The sequence below is a fragment of the Pseudophryne corroboree genome, chromosome 4, assembly GCF_028390025.1.
Source record: "Pseudophryne corroboree isolate aPseCor3 chromosome 4, aPseCor3.hap2, whole genome shotgun sequence".
In the NCBI taxonomy this organism is placed as follows: domain Eukaryota; kingdom Metazoa; phylum Chordata; class Amphibia; order Anura; family Myobatrachidae; genus Pseudophryne; species Pseudophryne corroboree.
The window spans coordinates 869,306,318-869,325,454 of NC_086447.1; the positions used below are offsets into that span (position 1 = coordinate 869,306,318).

The 19,137-nt window shown below is 47.7% G+C and overlaps 1 protein-coding gene across 4 annotated transcripts in view; it reads left to right on the forward strand.

The window, feature by feature from the left end:
• The window catches only part of TTBK1 (tau tubulin kinase 1), a 209,155-nt gene that overhangs the window by 48,039 nt on the left and 141,979 nt on the right, over positions 1 to 19,137 (forward strand). For all 4 annotated transcript variants that reach the window (XM_063918755.1, XM_063918759.1, XM_063918756.1 and 1 more), the window contains one exon: positions 3,227 to 3,385. In XM_063918755.1, coding sequence (XP_063774825.1) covers positions 3,227 to 3,385 — 159 coding nt within the window. The remainder of the gene's footprint in view (positions 1 to 3,226; positions 3,386 to 19,137) is intronic.

The following is a 19,137-nucleotide window of genomic DNA, read 5'->3' on the forward strand; positions in this document are numbered from 1 at the left end:
CTGCAGGTTGGTGTACGAGGTGTGACTGCAGATTGGTGCACAGGGTGTGACTGCAGATTGGTGCACAGGGTGTGACTGCAGACTGGTGCACAGCGTGTGACTGCAGATTGGTGCACAGCGTGTGACTGCAGATTAGAGCACAAGATGTGACTGCAGATTGGTGCACAAGATGTGACTGCAGATTGGTGCACAAGATGTGACTGCAGATTGGTGCACAGGGATCGATTTAAGATTGGTAAACAGGGTGTGACTGCAGATTGGTGCACAAGATGTGACTGCAGATTGGTGCACAGGGATCGATTTAAGATTGGTAAACGGTGTGACTGCAGATTGGCGCACAGGGTGTGACTGCAGATTGGTACATAAGGTGTTACTGCAGATTGATACACAAGGTGTTACTGTAGATTGATACACAAGGTGTGACTGCAGATTGGTACATAAGGTATGACTGCAGATTGATACACAAGGTGTTACTGTAGATTGATACACAAGGTGTGACTGCAGATTGGTACATAAGGTGTTACTGTAGATTGATACACAAGGTGTGACTGTAGATTGATACACAAGGTGTGACTGCAGATTGGTACATAAGGTGTTACTGTAGATTGATACACAAGGTGTGACTGTAGATTGATACACAAGGTGTGACTGTAGATTGATACATAAGGTGTTACTGTAGATTGATACACAAGGTGTGACTGTAGATTGATACACAAGGTGTTACTGTAGATTGATACACAAGGTACGACTGCAGATTGATACACAAGGTGTTACTGTAGATTGATACACAAGGTGTGACTGCAGATTGATACACAAGGTGTGACTGCAGATTGATACACAAGGTGTGACTGCAGATTGGTACATAAGGTGTTACTGCAGATTGATACACAAGGTGTGACTGCAGATTGATACACAAGGTGTGACTGTAGATTGATACACAAGGTGTTACTGTAGATTGATACACAAGGTGTGACTGCAGATTGATACACAAGGTGTGACTGCAGATTGGTACATAAGGTGTTACTGCAGATTGATACACAAGGTGTGACTGCAGATTGATACACAAGGTGTTACTGTAGATTGATACACAAGGTGTGACTGCAGATTGGTACATAAGGTATGACTGCAGATTGATACACAAGGTGTTACTGTAGATTGATACACAAGGTGTGACTGCAGATTGGTACATAAGGTGTTACTGTAGATTGATACACAAGGTGTGACTGTAGATTGATACACAAGGTGTGACTGCAGATTGATACATAAGGTGTTACTGTAGATTGATACACAAGGTGTTACTGTAGATTGATACACAAGGTATGACTGCAGATTGATACACAAGGTGTTACTGTAGATTGATACACAAGGTGTGACTGCAGATTGGTACATAAGGTGTTACTGTAGATTGATACACAAGGTGTGACTGCAGATTGATACACAAGGTGTTACTGTAGATTGATACACAAGGTGTGACTGCAGATTGGTACATAAGGTATGACTGCAGATTGATACACAAGGTGTTACTGTAGATTGATACACAAGGTGTGACTGCAGATTGGTACATAAGGTATGATTGCAGATTGATGCACAGGGTACAGTATGTGCGCTTGTATGAACCTAAGGTCAGGAAACGGAGTTCATCTGAATGTCATTCTACTTTCTCCTTATCTGGCATCTGTCCCTTAGTCCAGCAAGCCAGTCTAAACCCTGGGGACCAGGACAGGCCCAGAATAGAATAGCTGAGGCATGAGGAGTGTTTTTATGCACGCACTCTGCTATAGCTGTCAGGGTCTGTTCATCCTACAATCCTCCTCATAACAAGCTGTGGATTTGATTCTGAGTCGCATGCAGTGTCCATGCCGTGCGCAACTGACCAATGTTTTAAGTCGCACATCGCATGTGTCCAATTGCGCTCAAAGGAGCAGAGAAACGCAGAATCAGATGCAGGGTCTGTGAATTTTAGTGGGCGTTCCTGGTAGGTAACTGGGGTGGCGACAGGTGTCACGGGTGTGTCGCTGAAAGCAGCTGCGTCCAAAGACGCACAGCCATTCACACAGGAGGCCACACTCTTCATAGGGCTGTTTCAAAGATGCGAAGGATGGTTCTCCGATGGTGCATCTAAAGACGCACAGTGACGGAAATGCATTTTCTTAAGATGGTGCAAGTGAGAATCCCAGACTAATGAGTAAATTTACTAAAGCGTCTAAAACCGATTTGGTGATGTTGCCTATAGCAACCAATCAGATGATGTCTACCATTTTCTAAAAGACAATAGAGAAATTATAGACAACATCTGATTAGTTGCTATAGAAGCTTTAGTAAATTTACCCCTAAGAATCAGGTCATATGTGTCTGTCATGGCTTCTTGGAATGTAGTGCAGTAGAAAGCAGGTGTGGAATTAGTGGCTTGTCTGCTATCTAATTTAGATACGTAAAGAGCCCGTTTCAGAGTTACATGCAATTCCATCTGCGTCGTACCTTGAGATTTTTGGTGAACTCTGCGAGTGTCGGGGACGGTATACACAATTTAGAGCAATTACAGGCAACTCAGTCATATCTCCACTTGCAATACAGTGGGTGTAACTAGGTGACAACTAGGTGTCCATGTGTAGGATGTTTGCTGGGAGTGTGTCGTAGGTGTGGCGACAGGGCTGTGGCCTACTCAGAGGTGAGCGTATACAGAGATCCACAGGGATCGTGCTGGTGTAAATTTGTGCTGAGGATGGCAGGCATTACCACCAGCAGATGCGTCCGTCTCTCAATCCAGCCAGCAATCTGTATTTAACAGATAAAACCCCTACTTAAGGGTTGGGTTTGTGGGACAGAGGTTTAGGATCCCGCCGGTCACCATACCGACGCCGGTATCCCAAGCTTTAGATTGCCGACGGGGTGGCGAGTGCATTGGAGCCACTCGCGGGCTCGCTGCACTTGCCACAGGTTCTATTCCCACTCTGTGGGTGTCGTGGACACCCATGAGTGGGAATAGTCCCTGGGAGTCGGCGTGTCAACTGTCGGCCTTTTAAGCAAGCAGGATCCCGGCGGCGGTATAGTGACCGGACTGCCGGTCACATAACTACATCCTCTACTTACCTGCAGCTCTGAACCCTGCCCAGGTTTTCTGGCTTTGCTTTCTTCTATCTAATGGGATATTGTATCAGTAGCATTTATTACATGGCTAAGAACATTCCCCTCGTACTGCGTACTGATTCTCTATTTTTTCCCACAGGTCAATGTCTCTATTAGGTCTGGAGCGGGACGGATCCTGTCCGGGTGGCCCATGCAGTGTCTAGTGGCTGTTATTAGGGACGACGGAAACATGAGTGGCGGAGCAGAGCAAGCTGACATCCTGCCGGTCAGCTATGTGGTAAAGGACCGCTGGAAAGTGGTGAGTAGCCTACAACTAGCAGATAACAGTGCTCGTATATACTGCTGTTAGATGCTGTTTCCCCTTCCCCCAAGCTGCTGATACTGATACCCATTGTAATATATTGGTTTCCCTGTGGTGATGATTTCTGATATTTTGGTGGTTTGGTGCATATCACGCATGGTTATAGATTATCTGTGGGCATTAATTTGTACAACCCTCATAGTGGGTATCCGGATGATAGACAGTGTCTAGTTAGACAGTCAATAGATAGACACCATATGTTAGACAGACATTTGAAAGGGGTGGATGTTCTTAGTTGAAACCCTGCCAGTATTTTAAGATGGATAATGAAAGGTATGTGTACCAAGTTTGGTCCAGATCCATCAAGCCATGTAGGTGCCTATGAAGAACAATTATACATACATATTTATTTATTTATTTATTTTTAACTTCAAGAATTTTTATTGAGAAAAAAATATACATTTTTATGGGGCACAGAAAAGAAAAGAGGGGATGAGTAGTACATCATACAACATAGTATATAGGTATACAATATAACATAAATCAAACGGAGGGGTACGGGAGGGGGGGAGGGTAGGGAGCATCCAGTAAATCCAGAGTGCTTGTACTCTCACGGGCTAGAGAGGAATCAGGTGAACCTTCTCGAGAAATAGAGGGACAGAATACGCCCAACAGTTATAGATGTAATACTAGAGATCCTAAAGCTATAGTACGAGGAGGAAGAGAGTACCAATAGCGTTACAAAGGGAAACCTAGATTCCAACACAGTGAATAGAGGCTATTAAAGAGAAAGAAAAAGGAGGAAGGTATGTAGGAATGTGCAGAGGGCCCATCGATACACTTATAGGAAATAGTGTTGGCTGAAATAATTGGAGGAGGGATCTCAGTAAGCTGGCACAGCAACTCTTTACTCACTGTCCGGTTGTTCAATTAAACTAGTCTGAGGAGAGTCGTTCGGAGAGGGGTTGCGAAAGTAATGGGAGCCCTCGCCAACCGTAACAAACTGCTGCCACAGAGACCAATTTTTCCTAGGAGAGGGTGAGCTGTCGGGAGGGGGGATATATTCAGTTTCCATAAGAAAGTGGTGGTTCGTTTTGTGGATTACTTTTAGTAAAGTAGGGGGTGCAGGGTGTTTCCAGAGTTGGGCCAAGTTAGAGCGAGCGGCAATTAAAATGTGACCTAATACATATCTGCTAGATGGGGGGACAGGAGAGGGAACAATATGTGAGTATCGAGAACTCTATTAATCAGGTCAAAAACTTCACACCAATAATTAAGAAGGTGTGGGCAGAACCAAAATATGTGGAAGATGTGTCCCACAGATCCGCAAAGCCTCCAACATTTATTACTGCAGGAGGGCCAAAATCTGTGTAGTCGGTCGGGGGTCAAATATATTCTGTGGATTAGTTTTATATGCATCTCGGTATGGTTCAGGCATCGGGACATGGAGTGGGAGGCTAAGAAAACTTTTCGCCAGTCAATCGGATTCCTGCCTAAATCTGATTCCCATTTCAATTGTGCGTTAGATTTGGAAGGGGAAAATAAGATTTTACTCACCGGTAAATCTATTTCTCGTAGTCCGTAGTGGATGCTGGGGACTCCGTAAGGACCATGGGGAATAGCGGCTCCGCAGGAGACTGGGCACAGCTAAGAAAGATTTAGGACTACCTGGTGTGCACTGGCTCCTCCCACTATGACCCTCCTCCAGACTTCAGTAAGGATACTGTGCCCGGAAGAGCTGACACAATAAGGAATGATTTTGAATCCCGGGTAAGACTCATACCAGCCACACCAATCACACCGTATAACTCGTGATAATATACCCAGTTAACAGTATGAACACAACAGAGCCTCTCAAAAGATGGCTCAACAATAACCCTTGTAGTTAACAATAACTATACACAAGTATTGCAGACAGTCCGCACTTGGGACGGGCGCCCAGCATCCACTACGGACTACGAGAAATAGATTTACCGGTGAGTAAAATCTTATTTTCTCTGACGTCCTAGTGGATGCTGGGGACTCCGTAAGGATCATGGGGATTATACCAAAGCTCCCAAACGGGCGGGAGAGTGCGGATGACTCTGCAACACCGAATGAGAGAACTCAAGGTCCTCCTCAGCCAGGGTATCAAATTTGTAGAATTTTGCAAACGTGTTTGCCCCTGACCAAGTAGCAGCTCGGCAAAGTTGTAAAGCCGAGACCCCTCGGGCAGCCGCCCAAGAAGAGCCCACTTTCCTCGTGGAATGGGCTTTTACAGATTTAGGCTGCGGCAGGCCAGCCACAGAATGCGCAAGCTGAATTGTGCTACAAATCCAGCGAGCAATAGTCTGCTTTGAAGCAGGAGCACCCATCTTGTTTGGTGCATACAGGATAAATAGCGAGTCAGTCTTCCTGACTCCAGCCGTCCTGGAAACATAAATTTTCAAGGCCCTGACTACGTCCAGTAACTTGGAGTCCTCCAAGTCCCTAGTAGCCGCAGGCACCACGATAGGTTGGTTCAAGTGAAAAGCTGATACCACCTTAGGAAGAAACTGGGGACGAGTCCTCAATTATGCCCTATCCATATGGAAAATCAAATAGGGGCTTTTACATGACAAAGCCGCCAATTCTGACACACGTCTTGCCGAAGCCAAGGCCAAAAGCATGACCACTTTCCACGTGAGATATTTTAAATCCACGGTTTTGAGTGGCTCAAACCAATGTGACTTTAGGAAACCCAACACCACGTTGAGGTCCCACGGTGCCACTGGAGGCACAAAAGGAGGCTGAATATGCAGCACTCCCTTGACAAATGTCTGAACTTCAGGCAGTGAAGCCAGTTCTTTTTGGAAGAAATCGACAGAGCCGAAATCTGGACCTTAATGGAACCCAGTTTTAGGCCCATAGTCACCCCTGACTGTAGGAAGTGCAGAAATCGACCTAGCTGGAATTCCTCCATTGGGGCCTTCCTGGCCTCGCACCACGCAACATATTTTCGCCATATGCGGTGATAATGTTGTACGGTTACATCTTTTCTAGCTTTAATAAGCGTAGGAATGACTTCCTCCGGAATGCCCTTTTCCTTCAGGATCCGGCGTTCAACCGCCATGCCGTCAAACGCAGTCGCGGTACGTCTTGGAACAGACAGGCCCCCTGCTGCAGCAGGTCCTGTCTGAGCGGCAGAGGCCATGGGTCCTCTGAGATCATTTCTTGGAGTTCTGGTTGCCAAGCTCTTCTTGGCCAACCCGGAACAATGAGAAAAGTTCTTACTCCTGTCCTTCTTATTATTCTCATTACCCTGGGTAAGAGAGGCAGAGAAGGGAACACATACACCGACTGGTACACCCACGGTGTTACCAGAGCGTCCACAGCTATCGCCTGAGGGTCCCTTGACCTGGCGCAATATCTTTGTAGCTTTTTGTTGAGGCGGGACGCCATCATGTCCACCTGTGGCCTTTCCCAACGGTGTACAATCATTTGGAAAACTTCTGGATGAAGTCCCCACTCTCCCGGGTGGAGATCGTGTCTTCTGAGAAAGTCTGCTTCTCAGCTGTCCACTCCGGGAATGAACACTGCTGTCAGTGCTAACACATGATTTTCCGCCCATCGGAGAATCCTTGTGGCTTCTGCCATCGCCATCCTGCTTCTTGTGCCGCCCTGTCGGTTTACATGAGCGACCGCCGTGATGTTGTCTGACTGGATCAGCACCGGCCGGTGTTGAAGCAGGGTCTAGCCTGACTTAGGGCATTGTAAATGGCCCTTAGTTCCAGAATATTTATGTGTAAGGAAGTCTCCTGACTTTTCCATAGCCTTGGAAGTTTCTTCCCTGTGTGACTGCCCCCCAGCCTTGAAGACTGGCGTCCGTGGTCACCAGGACCCAGTCCTGTAAGCTGAATCTGCGGCCCCCTAAAAGATGAGCACTCTGCAGCCACCACAACAGCGACACCCTGGCCCTTGGAGACAGGGTTATCCGCCGATGCATCTGAAGATGCGACCCGAACCACTTGTCCAACAGATCCCACTGGAAAATCCTTGCATGGGACCTGGCGAATGGAATTTCTTCGTAAGAAGCTACCATCCTTCCCAGGGCTGTATACGTATTAGGAGGTCTCTGTCTAGAGACGACTCCTTGGACTTCTCCTCCGGGAGAAACCCTTTTTATCCTGTTCTGTGTCCAGAACCATACCCAGGAACAGTAGACGCGTCGTAGGAACCAGCTGCGACTTTGGAATATTCAGAATCCAGCCGTGCTGTTGTAGCACTTCCCGAGATAGTGCTACTCCGCTGAACAACTGCTCCCTGGACCTCGCCTTTATAAGGAGATCGTCCAAGTACGGGATAATTATTTCGGCCATTACCTTGGTAAATACCTCGGTGCCGGGGACAGACCAACGGCAACGTCTGGAATTGGTAATGACAATCCTGTACCACAATTTTGAGGTACTCCTGGTGAAGAGGGTAAATAGGGACATGCAGGTAAGCATCCTTGATGTCCAGTGATACCCTGAAATTCTCCAGGCTTGCAATAATCGCCCTGAGCGATTCCATTTTGAACTTGAACCTTCGTATATAAGTGTTCAAGGCTTTCAATTTTAGAATGGGTCTCACCGAACCGTCTGGTTTCGGTACCACAACATTTTGGAATAGTAACCCCGGCCTTGTTGAAGGAGGGGTACCTTGATTTCACCTGCTGGAAGTACAGCTTGTGAATTGCCGCCAGTACTACCTCCCTTTCTCCGAGGGCAGCAGGCAAGGCTGATGTGAGGTAACGGCGAGGGGGAGTCGCCTCGAACTCCAGCCTGTATCCCTGTGATACTATTTTCAGAACCTAGGGATCCACCAGTGGGCAAGCCCACTGGTCCCTGAAGTTCCCGAGACGCGCCCCTACCGCACCTGTCTCCACCTGTGGAGCCCCAACGTCATGCGGTGGACTCAGAGGAAGCAGGGGAAGATTTTTGATCCTGGGAACTGGCTGCTGGTGCAGCTTTTTCCTTCTTCCCTTGTCTCTGTGTAGAAAGGAAGCGCCTTTGACCTGCTTGCTTTTCTGAAGCCGAAAGGACTGTACCTGAAAATACAGTGCTTTCTTAGGCTGTGAGGAAACCTGAGGTAAAAAATTTTTCTTCCCAGCTGTTGCTGTGGATACGAGGTCCCAGAGACCATCCCCAAACAATTCCTCATTCTTATAAGGCAGAATCTCCATGTGCCTTTTATAGGCAGCATCACCTGTCCACTGCCGAGTTTCTAATACCCTCCTGGCAGAATGGACATTGCATTAATTTTGGATGCCAGCCGGCAAATATCCCTCTGTGCATCCTTCATATCTAAGACGACGTCTTTAATATGCTCTATGTTAGCAAACTATTATCCCTGTCTTAGAGTATTAATATTATCTGACTGGGTATCAGACCACGCTGCAGCAGCACTATTTATGCTGAGGCAATTGCAGGTCTCAGTATATAACCTGAGTGTGTATATACAGACTTTAGGATAGCCTCCTGCTTTTTATCAGCAGGCTCCTTCAAGGTGGCCGTATCCTAAGACGGCAGTGCCACTTTTTTTGACAAACGTGTGAGCGCCTTATCCACCCTAAGGGATATCTCCCAACGTGACCTATCCTCTGGCGGGAAAGGGTACGCCATCAGTAACTTTTTAGAAATTACCAGTTTCTTATCGAGGGGAACCCACGCTACTTTACCCACTTCATTCATTCATCTGATGGGGGAACAAAACACTGGCTGCTTTTTCTCCCCAAAAATAAAACCCCTCTTATGTGGTACTTGGGTTCATATCAGAAATGCGTAACACATTTTTCATTGCCGAGATCATGTAACGGATGTTCCTAGTGGATTGTGTATATGTCTCAACCCCGTCGACACTGGAGTCAGACTCCGTGTCGACATCTGTGTCTGCCATCTGAGGTAACGGGCGCTTTTTTGAGCCCCTGATAGCCTTTGAGACGCCTGGGCAGGCGCGGGCTGAGAAGCCGGCTGTCCCACATCTGTTTTACGTCATCCAGCCTTCTATGTAAGGAGTTGACATTGTCGGTTAATACATTCCACCTATCCATCCACTCTGGTGTCGGCCCCACAGGGGGCGACATCCCATTTATCGGCCTCTGCTCCACCTCCACGTAACCTTCCTCATCCCACATGTCGACACAGCCGTACCGACACACAGCACACACACAGGGAATGCTCTGACTGAGGACAGGACCCCACAAAGTCCTTTGGGGAGACAGAGAGAGAGTATGCCAGCACACACCAGAGCGCTATATAATGCAGGGATTAACACTATAACTGAGTGATTTTTCCCCCAATAGCTGCTTGTATAAACAATATTGCGCCTAAATTTAGTGCCCTCCCTCTCTTTTTAACCCTTTGAGCCTGAAAACTACAGGGGAGAGCCTGGGGAGCTGTCTTCCAGCTGCACTGTGAAGAGAAAATGGCGCCAGTGTGCTGAGGGAGATAGCTCCGCCCCTTTTTCGCGGACTTTTCTCCCGCTTTTTTATATATTCTGGCAGGGGTATTTATCACATATATAGCCTCTGGGGCTATATATTGTGATATATTTGCCAGCCAAGGTGTATTTATTGCTTCTCAGGGCGCCCCCCAGCGCCCTGCACCCTCAGTGACCGGAGTGTGAAGTGTGTATGAGGAGCAATGGCGCACAGCTGCAGTGCTGTGCGCTACCTTGGTGAAGACTGATGTCTTCTGCCGCTGATTTTCCGGATTCTTCTTGCTTCTGGCTCTGTAAGGGGGCCGGCGGCGCAGCTCCGGGACCGAACACCAATGGCCGGTTCCATGCGGTCGATCCCTCTGGAGCTAATGGTGTCCAGTAGCCTAAGAAGCCCAAGCTACCACCAGTTAGGTAGGTTCGCTTCTTCTCCCCTTAGTCCCTCGCTGCAGTGAGTCTGTTGCCAGCAGATCTCACTGTAAAATAAAAAACCTAAAATATACTTTCTCTCTAGGAGCTCAGGAAAGCCCCTAGTGTGCATCCAGCTCAGCCGGGCACAGGATTCTAACTGAAGTCTGGAGGAGGGTCATAGTGGGAGGAGCCAGTGCACACCAGGTAGTCCTAAATCCTTCTTAGCTGTGCCCAGTCTCCTGCGGAGCCGCTATTCCCCATGGTCCTTACGGAGTCCCCAGCATCCACTAGGACGTCAGAGAAATAGGAGTAACCAGTAGGTTATACCAGAACGTGATATCACCCCTAGATTTATTCAAGGAGAGACGAGAGAAAATCAGTTGTGAGGTCATGTTCGATGACAGTGAGGCATTGGGAATCGATCTCCACCAGTGTGCGATTTGCAAGTAGTGAAACAGTTCTGAAGCGTGTAGGGAGAACTTAAGTTGAAGGGCAGGAAAGGGCAATAGAGAGAGTCCGTCGAGAAGAGCACTTAAACATGATATACATGCGTGTTTCCATTTAGAAAGATTCAGATGGGGTATCATCTTTGTGAGTGTAGTGACGGAGATCTGAGTGAGACAACTGGTAGGGGTCTGTAGAGTGGCAGATAGTTTGTCCCAGGATGTTAGCGCAGCTTGTGTGGATGGAAGCAGGTGTGGAAAGGCAGGCCGGAGCCTAGTGGGGATGCGGAATAAATCTGCAAGAGGGAGCGGGAGGGCTCGAGTCTGTTCAAGGTCCACCCAACCCATCTGGGTGTTGACATCGAAATAGTGTTTAAGAGAAGCCAGAAGACAGGCTTCCTGATATAGGAGAATGTCAGGTAGATATAGACCTCCTAGTGCTTTAGGCAGAACTAATTTAGAATGTGCCAGGTAAGGTGGGTTCGAGGACCAAACATATCTAGTCATTATAGAGGAACAGGTCCGGAGGGCCTTCTTTGGAAAGTTATATGGGATCGTGAGGAACAGGTACATTAATTTGGGGAGAAGAGACATTTTAAATGCAGCCATACAGCCTAGCCAGGAGACCTCATAGGAGGCCCAGGATTTCGCCAGGGCCTCAAGCGTCTCTATTAGAGGGGAGAGATTGGAAGTGAAAACATCGGGAGTATGGGTCGGGATGTTAATACCAAGGTATTTTATCATGTGGTTCTGCCAATTATAAGGGTAAGATGATTGGAGGGCTGGCAAGGAGTGGGAAAGGTTGATAGGTAAGGCGTCTGTCTTAGTGGTGTTGAGCTTATAATAAGAAGCCTGGCTATATGCATCTAAAGTAGAGTGTAAGAGAGGAAGAATGTGGATGGGATCAGAAATAAACAGGAGAACATCATCCGCGAAGAGACTTAATTTGTGTCGGGAAGATCCAAATTGCAATTCTGGAAAATGGGGATTATTCCGGATTGAGATGGCTAGAGGTTCAATTGAGAGGACAAATATTAGGGGAGAGAGGGGACATCCTTGTCTAGTACCATTGGTGATTGGAAAGGAGTCGGAGAGGAATCCATTGCTGAGCACCCGGCCCGTGATCAAGATACGATCTCTAAAGCCAAAACGAAGAAGAACTTCACGCATATACGTCCAGTTCAGTCTATTGAAGGCCTTCTCAGCATCCAAGGACAGCAAGAGAAGGCCCTGGTCATTTGAGAGTGAGTCAATCAAGTTAAAGACCCTGCGCGTATTATCTGACGCTTGTCTCCCAGGCACAAAACCAGTTTGGTCCGGGTGCACCAGCAATGGAAGGAATTGGTTAACACGTGTCGCAGTCAGTTTGGCATACAGTTTAATGTCACAATTGAGCAGTGCTATAGGACGGGTCTTTACCAGGCTTGGGGATGGTGACTATACTTGCTTCCAACAGTTCTGGTGGGAGGGTGCCTAGACCCGAGAACGCGTTGAATAGGGCAGTCAAATGGGAGGTAAGAATATCGTGGAAAGCAATATAGAAATCAGCAATAAACCCTACTGGGCCAGGGGCCTTGTTTCGGGGAGAGGTTTTAATAGCTTTGGAGATTTTAGCAGGCGACCAAGGGGCATTAAGTGTAGACAACTGCTCCTGGGTGAGAGTGGGAAAGGGAAGATCATCTAGAAAAGAAGAAATAGAGAGAGGAGTGGGATGGGGGGTTGAGGAGTCATCCAGCAAGTTGTAAAGTTTGGCATAGTATTGTGCAAATAGGTTTGTTATGTCCTTAGGGTTTAAGACTTTTTGTTTTGAGGGGGAGTGGAGAAATTTGATTTTGTTTCTAGCTTGTTGGGCTCGTAGTTTGCGGGCTAGCAGTCTACCAGATTTATTACCTAGGAGATAACATTTTTGCCTCATCCTATGCAATGCCGCTTCTGTACGAGCAATCAGCAGTTGTTGGAGACGGCTACGTACATTAGATATTTTTTTTTTAAGAAGTCTGGAGGGATTAGCTATATTCTCTGCTTCGAGAGCAATCAGTTTATCTTCTAGTTTCAACTGCAATTGGAGGGCTTGTTTTTTGAGGGTGGCACCAGCCTGGATAGCCGCACCAGGAGTAATCGCTTTAAAGGCGCACCAGTGGTTCACAGTAGAGGTGTCTAGAGGGGAATTAGTAGCTAGATAGGAGTTTATGGCGTCAAGGATAAGTTTCTTGGACAAAGGGTTATTCAGGAGGTAAGGATAGAGGCGCCACTGTCGCAAAGGGTGCTGGTGTCATGAAGGTTCCATTTCCAGAGGACGGGGGCGTGATCGGACCAGATGATCGGAAGGATATCTATATCCCTAGTCCTCTGTAGAGACCATTTGTCACGCAGAATTAGATCTATTCTGTAATAGGAGTTGTGAACCGAGGAATGGAATGTATATTCCCGACCCGTGGGATTACGGGTTCTCCATATATCGTATATATCAAATTCTGTGAGCAAATTGCGGAAGGCTAGGGAGGGGCCGGATTGGGCAGGTGGGATGGGGTGGGAGGGATAGCGAGATTTATCTAATTTCGGGTCTAAAACTAAATTATGATCCCCCAGTATGACCAGAGAGCCTTTAAGCGATTTACGTATCGCGAGGAACAGTTTACGTAAAAACGGTACTTGGTTAGAATTGGGGGCATATAGGCAAACTAGCATAGCTGGTTTGTCGTCAAGGAGGCCCGTTAAAATCAGGTATCGTCCATTTTTGTCCGAGATCTGAGAATGGAGGACGAAGGAAACATGTTTGCTAAACAGGATAGCCACCCCGTTGCGTTTGAATGGGCCGTTTGCAAAGTATCCTACAGGGAAGTTGCTGTTTTTAAAAAGGGGAGGGTTAGCAGAGGTGAAATGGGTTTCTTGTAATGCGATTACATCAGCTTTTTGTTGTTGGAAGAAAGAGAGTGCCAATCTGCGTTTGTTAGGTGAGTTCAGTCCCTTAACATTAAGAGAGAGAAGATTCAACACTGGAAATACATGTCAGAAATGAAACGAAGAAATCTAGACAGAGCATTGTAGGTGGGAACATGTAAAAAATCAGAGTACCACAGTAAATGTAGAACAAAGAGGAGTCTGGAGCTCGGAAGGGAAAGGGGCAAGTGTCTGAACCAGGGATTGGGGAAACAAAAAAAAAAAAAGGTCCGGTATATTGGACCTGCATGACTACTGCAGGGGAGGGAGAACAAAAATACGGGAACTTGCAGTAGTATAGAAAGAGTTGGAGGCGGGCTGACGAAGCAGACACCACCACTTCAACATAACAACCTAAAAAAATGCAAACATGTATAGTATATCACGTGGAAAAACATGGATAAGAGCATAAGGGGCGAGAGCACGAGGCTATCTGGAGGTATTACTAAGACACAATAGCGCCCCTTAACAAATAAGACAAATCTAGACGACAACTAATAACATTGTAGAAGAAGAACAAATGAAAAACAAGAAAAAGGGTGAACCTGTAACACATAAACCTGGATAAGAATAGGCAAATGAAATGAGCAGCAACATCAATAGGGCTTCCCATCTCAGTAGAGGGAAAGGTGTCTAAAGCCTCAGAGGGCCAAAGCACAATTGGAAGGACCTAACATAACAATCACATAGCTCAGGTATTAGACCAGTCATGGTGAACAGCAGAAGTACGCGGCGGTGCAGCCGACTTCTGAACGGTAATGTCCCAGTCCAACAACAATTTAACTCCCGCATCTAGGGAGGATACGATGAAGGTAGAATACTCGTAGGTAATTATCAATTTAACAGGGAATCCCCAACGGTACATGATGTCATGTGATCTGAGGGCGAGAGTGATGGGTGCAAGGGCACGCCTCTTTGCAATGGCGACAGTAGAGAAGTCCTGAAAAATTTGAAGACCCCCTAAGGTATCTGAATTTTTGGATTCTCTAGCGGCTCTCATGATATGTTCCTTAACTTGAAAGAAATGGACACGGAGGAGGGTGTCTTTAGGGAGGTCAGAAGAAATGGTGCGTGGTCTGGGAAGGCGGTGGATGCGGTCAATCAGGAGCTCTGCAGAGTCCGCAGCAGGGAGACATTTTTTGAATAAAGCTGTGGCATAGGGTTCTAGCTCAGAATTGGTGACCAAGTCTGGTAAGCCCCTGATCTTGATGTTGTTTCGTCGCGATCTGTCCTCCATATCCGCCATCTTTGATTTAAACTGTTCCAGCTCCTGTTGCTGGAGATCATGGGAGGAGATTAGCTCGTTATGGGATGTTACAAGTTCTTCAACCTTGCGTTCCAGGTGGTCAGTTCTGTTCCCTATTGCTACCAGCTCGGTCTTGACCTCACGGACAGCAGAGGTCAGGTCTTTGGAGAGTTCCGACTTGAAAGCAGCCAAAATCTGGCAGAGGGATCTCACTGTCAAGGGTGCATCAGATTCACAGTCAACTCCTGAAACCGTGAGAGTGGAGGACAGGAGATTCGAAATCCCAGGGTCCGGCATGGTAGATGGAGAGAGGGCGCTTTGTAAAGGGTAGATTTGAAGGGGTTTCTGGGGGGGGGGGGGGGGGAGATTTTAGGAGGCACCGGATCTTTGTTCTTTTTTGGAGGCATTCCTTGACGCCGGGGAAGTATCCAGATGCTGAAAAGAGGTGTACCGACAGATCGGGGATCGAACAAAGGATATATGTGAAACAGGAGCACTCAGTCACATTGGCAAGCAATACATGTTGATTAAGTGAACAGAAGTGGCAGTGGAGGGAGTGAGCAGCACTCACATTTCCGGGTTTACTCCCTTAGGCACCCGGAGGGTCGTAGGGTAGTTAGCTTGAAAATGTGGTCAGGGGCGTAGATGAGTGATACCAGTACAGGGATCAGCTCCGCACCAGGGGGGGGGGGGGGGGGGGAGAAAGTCCGACGTGGAAAAGTGAAGCTAAAGACGCACAGGACACTTCGTCTTGCTGGTCGCCTCTAACACAGTGGGGAATGAGCCGACAGGAGCGGCCACTTTCTTCTCCGGGGCCCTCTGGAGGGCAGCTCCTAGTAGAGAGACGGGCCACAGGAGTGGGGGGCAGATGTGCGTCGGACCTGCGAGAGACAGGGACGCCGGTTCCAGCCAGCAGCACTATATCGGGGGGAACTATTCAACGGGAGCACCCCGTCACAGGAGCAGATGGTAGCAGAGAGAGGCAGACCGGCGCTGATCCTCCAACCCCACCTGCAGCCTAAACCTATCCTCCCCCTACCGCAGCCTATCCTTATCCTCCCCCTACCGCAGCCTATCCTTAACCTCCACTTACCGCAGCCTAACCCTATGCCCCCCTCCCGCAGTCTATCGCTAACCACCTCTGCAGCCTAACCCTCCCCCTTCTCCTCCCCCCTAGTAACCCCAACTCCTGTTCTTACCTCCGGGATGTGTCAGGGTACCACTGTTAGTTTTCTGACCCGATTTTGACCGCATCCCGTTTACCACTGCTGTCCTTTGCAATTCTAGTCTGATATTAATCCCCTGTCCAGTACCTGTGTGCATTATACTTACTGCCTACAGATTCCACATTCATTATCTGTGTGCATTGACTCTCTTACCTACGGAGTGCACCACATATACCAGTGGGTGAATATCATCCATCACCAGGACGGTGCCTATTTAAACCAGTGTGAGCAGTCACTTCACTAGCAGAGACTACACAAGATTGCAAGTTCCTCCAGCAAGTGATTGCTTCCATTACAGGGCAATATATCAGTTACTCTCCGCTTAGTGCTTCATCCTGACTTCCCTTCCTGTTCAGTTCTGATACTCTAGATTAGCTCCTGTGATATTACTCAATGAGGAGGAGCGTCATAAGATCACCTAACTTCGTTCACTCCAGTCCTCACCAGTCTTGCCTAGTGGTCCCAGTCCTGAGCCCAAACAAGATCCTGACATGGTGTTTGGTATGTTGGTGTATTTCCCACGTGATGATAATGTTGATCTCTGGTATTTGGTATGGTGAGGTATTTCCCCAGGATGTGGTGAACTGTGGTGTTTGGTATGTTGGGGTATTGTTGGTGTATTTCCCCCATTTGGTTATCATGATCTTTAGTGGTTGGTGTGTTGGGGTATTTCCCCATGGTAATGATGATCTCTGGTGTTTGGTGTGTTGGGGTATTTCCCCTATGGTAATGATGATCTCTGGTGTTTGGTGTGTTGGGGTATTTCCCCCATGGTAATGATGATTTTTGGTGGTTGGTGTGTTGGGGTATTTCCCTATGGTTATGATGATCTCTGGTGTTTGGTGTGTTGGGGTATTTCCCCTATGGTAATGATGATCTCTGGTGTTTGGTGTGTTGGGGTATTTCCCCCATGATAATGATGATCTCTGGTGTTTGGTGTGTTGGGGTATTTCCCCCATGGTAATGATGATCTCTGGTGTTTGGTGTGTTGGGGTATTTCCACCATGGTAATGATAGTCTCAGGTGGTTGGTATGTTGGTGTACTTCCCCCATGGTAGTGAATATCCCTGGTGTTTGGTTTACTTCTCATGTTTGTTACGTTGGTGTACTCCCCCCCCCCCAATGATGATGACCGCTGGTGTTTGGTGTGTTGGTGTATTTCTTCCATATTGATGATGATATCCAATGTCAGACATGTTGGTGTGTTTCTCCCATGGTTATCATGATCTCTGGTGTTGGTGCACTTTCCCCATGGTGATATTTAAGATCTCTGGTGTTTGTTCTGTTAATGTATATCGCCCATGATCTCTGGTGTTTGGACTGGTGATATATGTGGGATTTCATGTATCTCTCCTGTGTTGAAGATGATATTATTGTACTCTTTATAATGGAGATTATAGCATTGTATTATAAAGGCAGTATTTTCTGTTTTTCATTGCATTTATTTTAGCTTTTTGGGAGCTTATATCATTCTTGGGCCATGACGTCTGCACATATCACCTTCCCGATGTTGCTGTCTGTCACCTTGCTGACGCTCTTATGTTTCTCTGACGTCCTAAGTGGATGCTGGGACTCCGTAAGGACCATGGGGAATAGCGGCTCCGCAGGAGACTGGGCACAACTAAAGAAAGCTTTAGGACTACCTGGTGTGCACTGGCTCCTCCCACTATGACCCTCCTCCAGACCTCAGTTAGAATCTTGTGCCCGGCTGAGCTGGATGCACACTAGGGGCTCTCCTGAGCTCCTAGAAAGAAAGTATATTTTAGGTTTTTTATTTTACAGTGAGATCTGCTGGCAACAGACTCACTGCAGCGAGGGACTAAGGGGAGAAGAAGCGAACCTACCTAACTGGTGGTAGCTTGGGCTTCTTAGGCTACTGGACACCATTAGCTCCAGAGGGATCGACCACAGGACCCGACCTCGATGTTCGGTCCCGGAGCCGCACCGCCGGCCCCCTTACAGAGCCAGAAGCAAGAAGTGTTCTGGAAAATCGGCGGCAGAAGACTTCTGTCTTCAACAAGGTAGTGCACAGCACTGCAGCTGTGTGCCATTGCTCCTCATGCACACCTCACGCTCCGGTCACTGATGGGTGCAGGGCGCTGGGGGGGGGGCGCCCTGAGGGCAATATAATACACCTTGGCTGGCAAATCATCACAATATATAGTCCCAGGGCTATATATGTGATAAATTACCCCTGCCAGAATCCATGAAAAAAGCGGTAGAAAAGTCCGCCGAAAAAGGGGCGGGGCTATCTCCCTCAGCACACTGGCGCCATTTTTTCTTCACAGTGCAGCTGGAAGACAGCTCCCCAGGCTCTCCCCTGTAGTTTTCAGGCTCAAAGGGTTAAAAAGAGAGGGGGGGCACTAAATTTAGGCGCAATATGTGTATACAAGCAGCTATTGGGGGAAAAATCACTCAGTTATAGTGTTAATCCCTGCATTATATAGCGCTCTGGTGTGTGCTGGCATACTCTCTCTCTGTCTCCCCAAAGGACTTTGTGGGGTCCTGTCCTCAGTCAGAGCATTCCCTGTGTGTGTGCGGTGTGTCGGTACGGCTGTGTCGACATGTTGGATGAGGAAGGTTACGTGGAGGCGGAGCAGAGGCCGATAAATGGGATGTCGCCCCCTGTGGGGCCGACACCAGAGTGGAAGGTATTAACTGACAATGTCAACTCCTTACATAAAAGGCTGGATGACGTAACAGCTGTGGGACAGCCGGCTTCTCAGCCCGCGCCTGCCCAGGCGTCTCAAAGGCCATCAGGGGCTCAAAAAACGCCCGGTACCTCAGATGGCAGACACAGATGTCGGCACGGAGTCTGACTCCAGTGTCGACGAGGTTGAGACATATACACAATCCACTAGGAACATCCGTTGCATGATCTCGGCAATGAAAAATGTGTTACACATTTCTGACATGAACCCAAGTACCACATAAAAGGGGTTTTATGTTTGGGGAGAAAAAGCAGCCAGTGTTTTGTTCCCCCATCAGATGAGTGAATGAAGTGTGTAAAGAGCGTGGGTTCCCCCGATAAGAAAATGGTAATTTCTA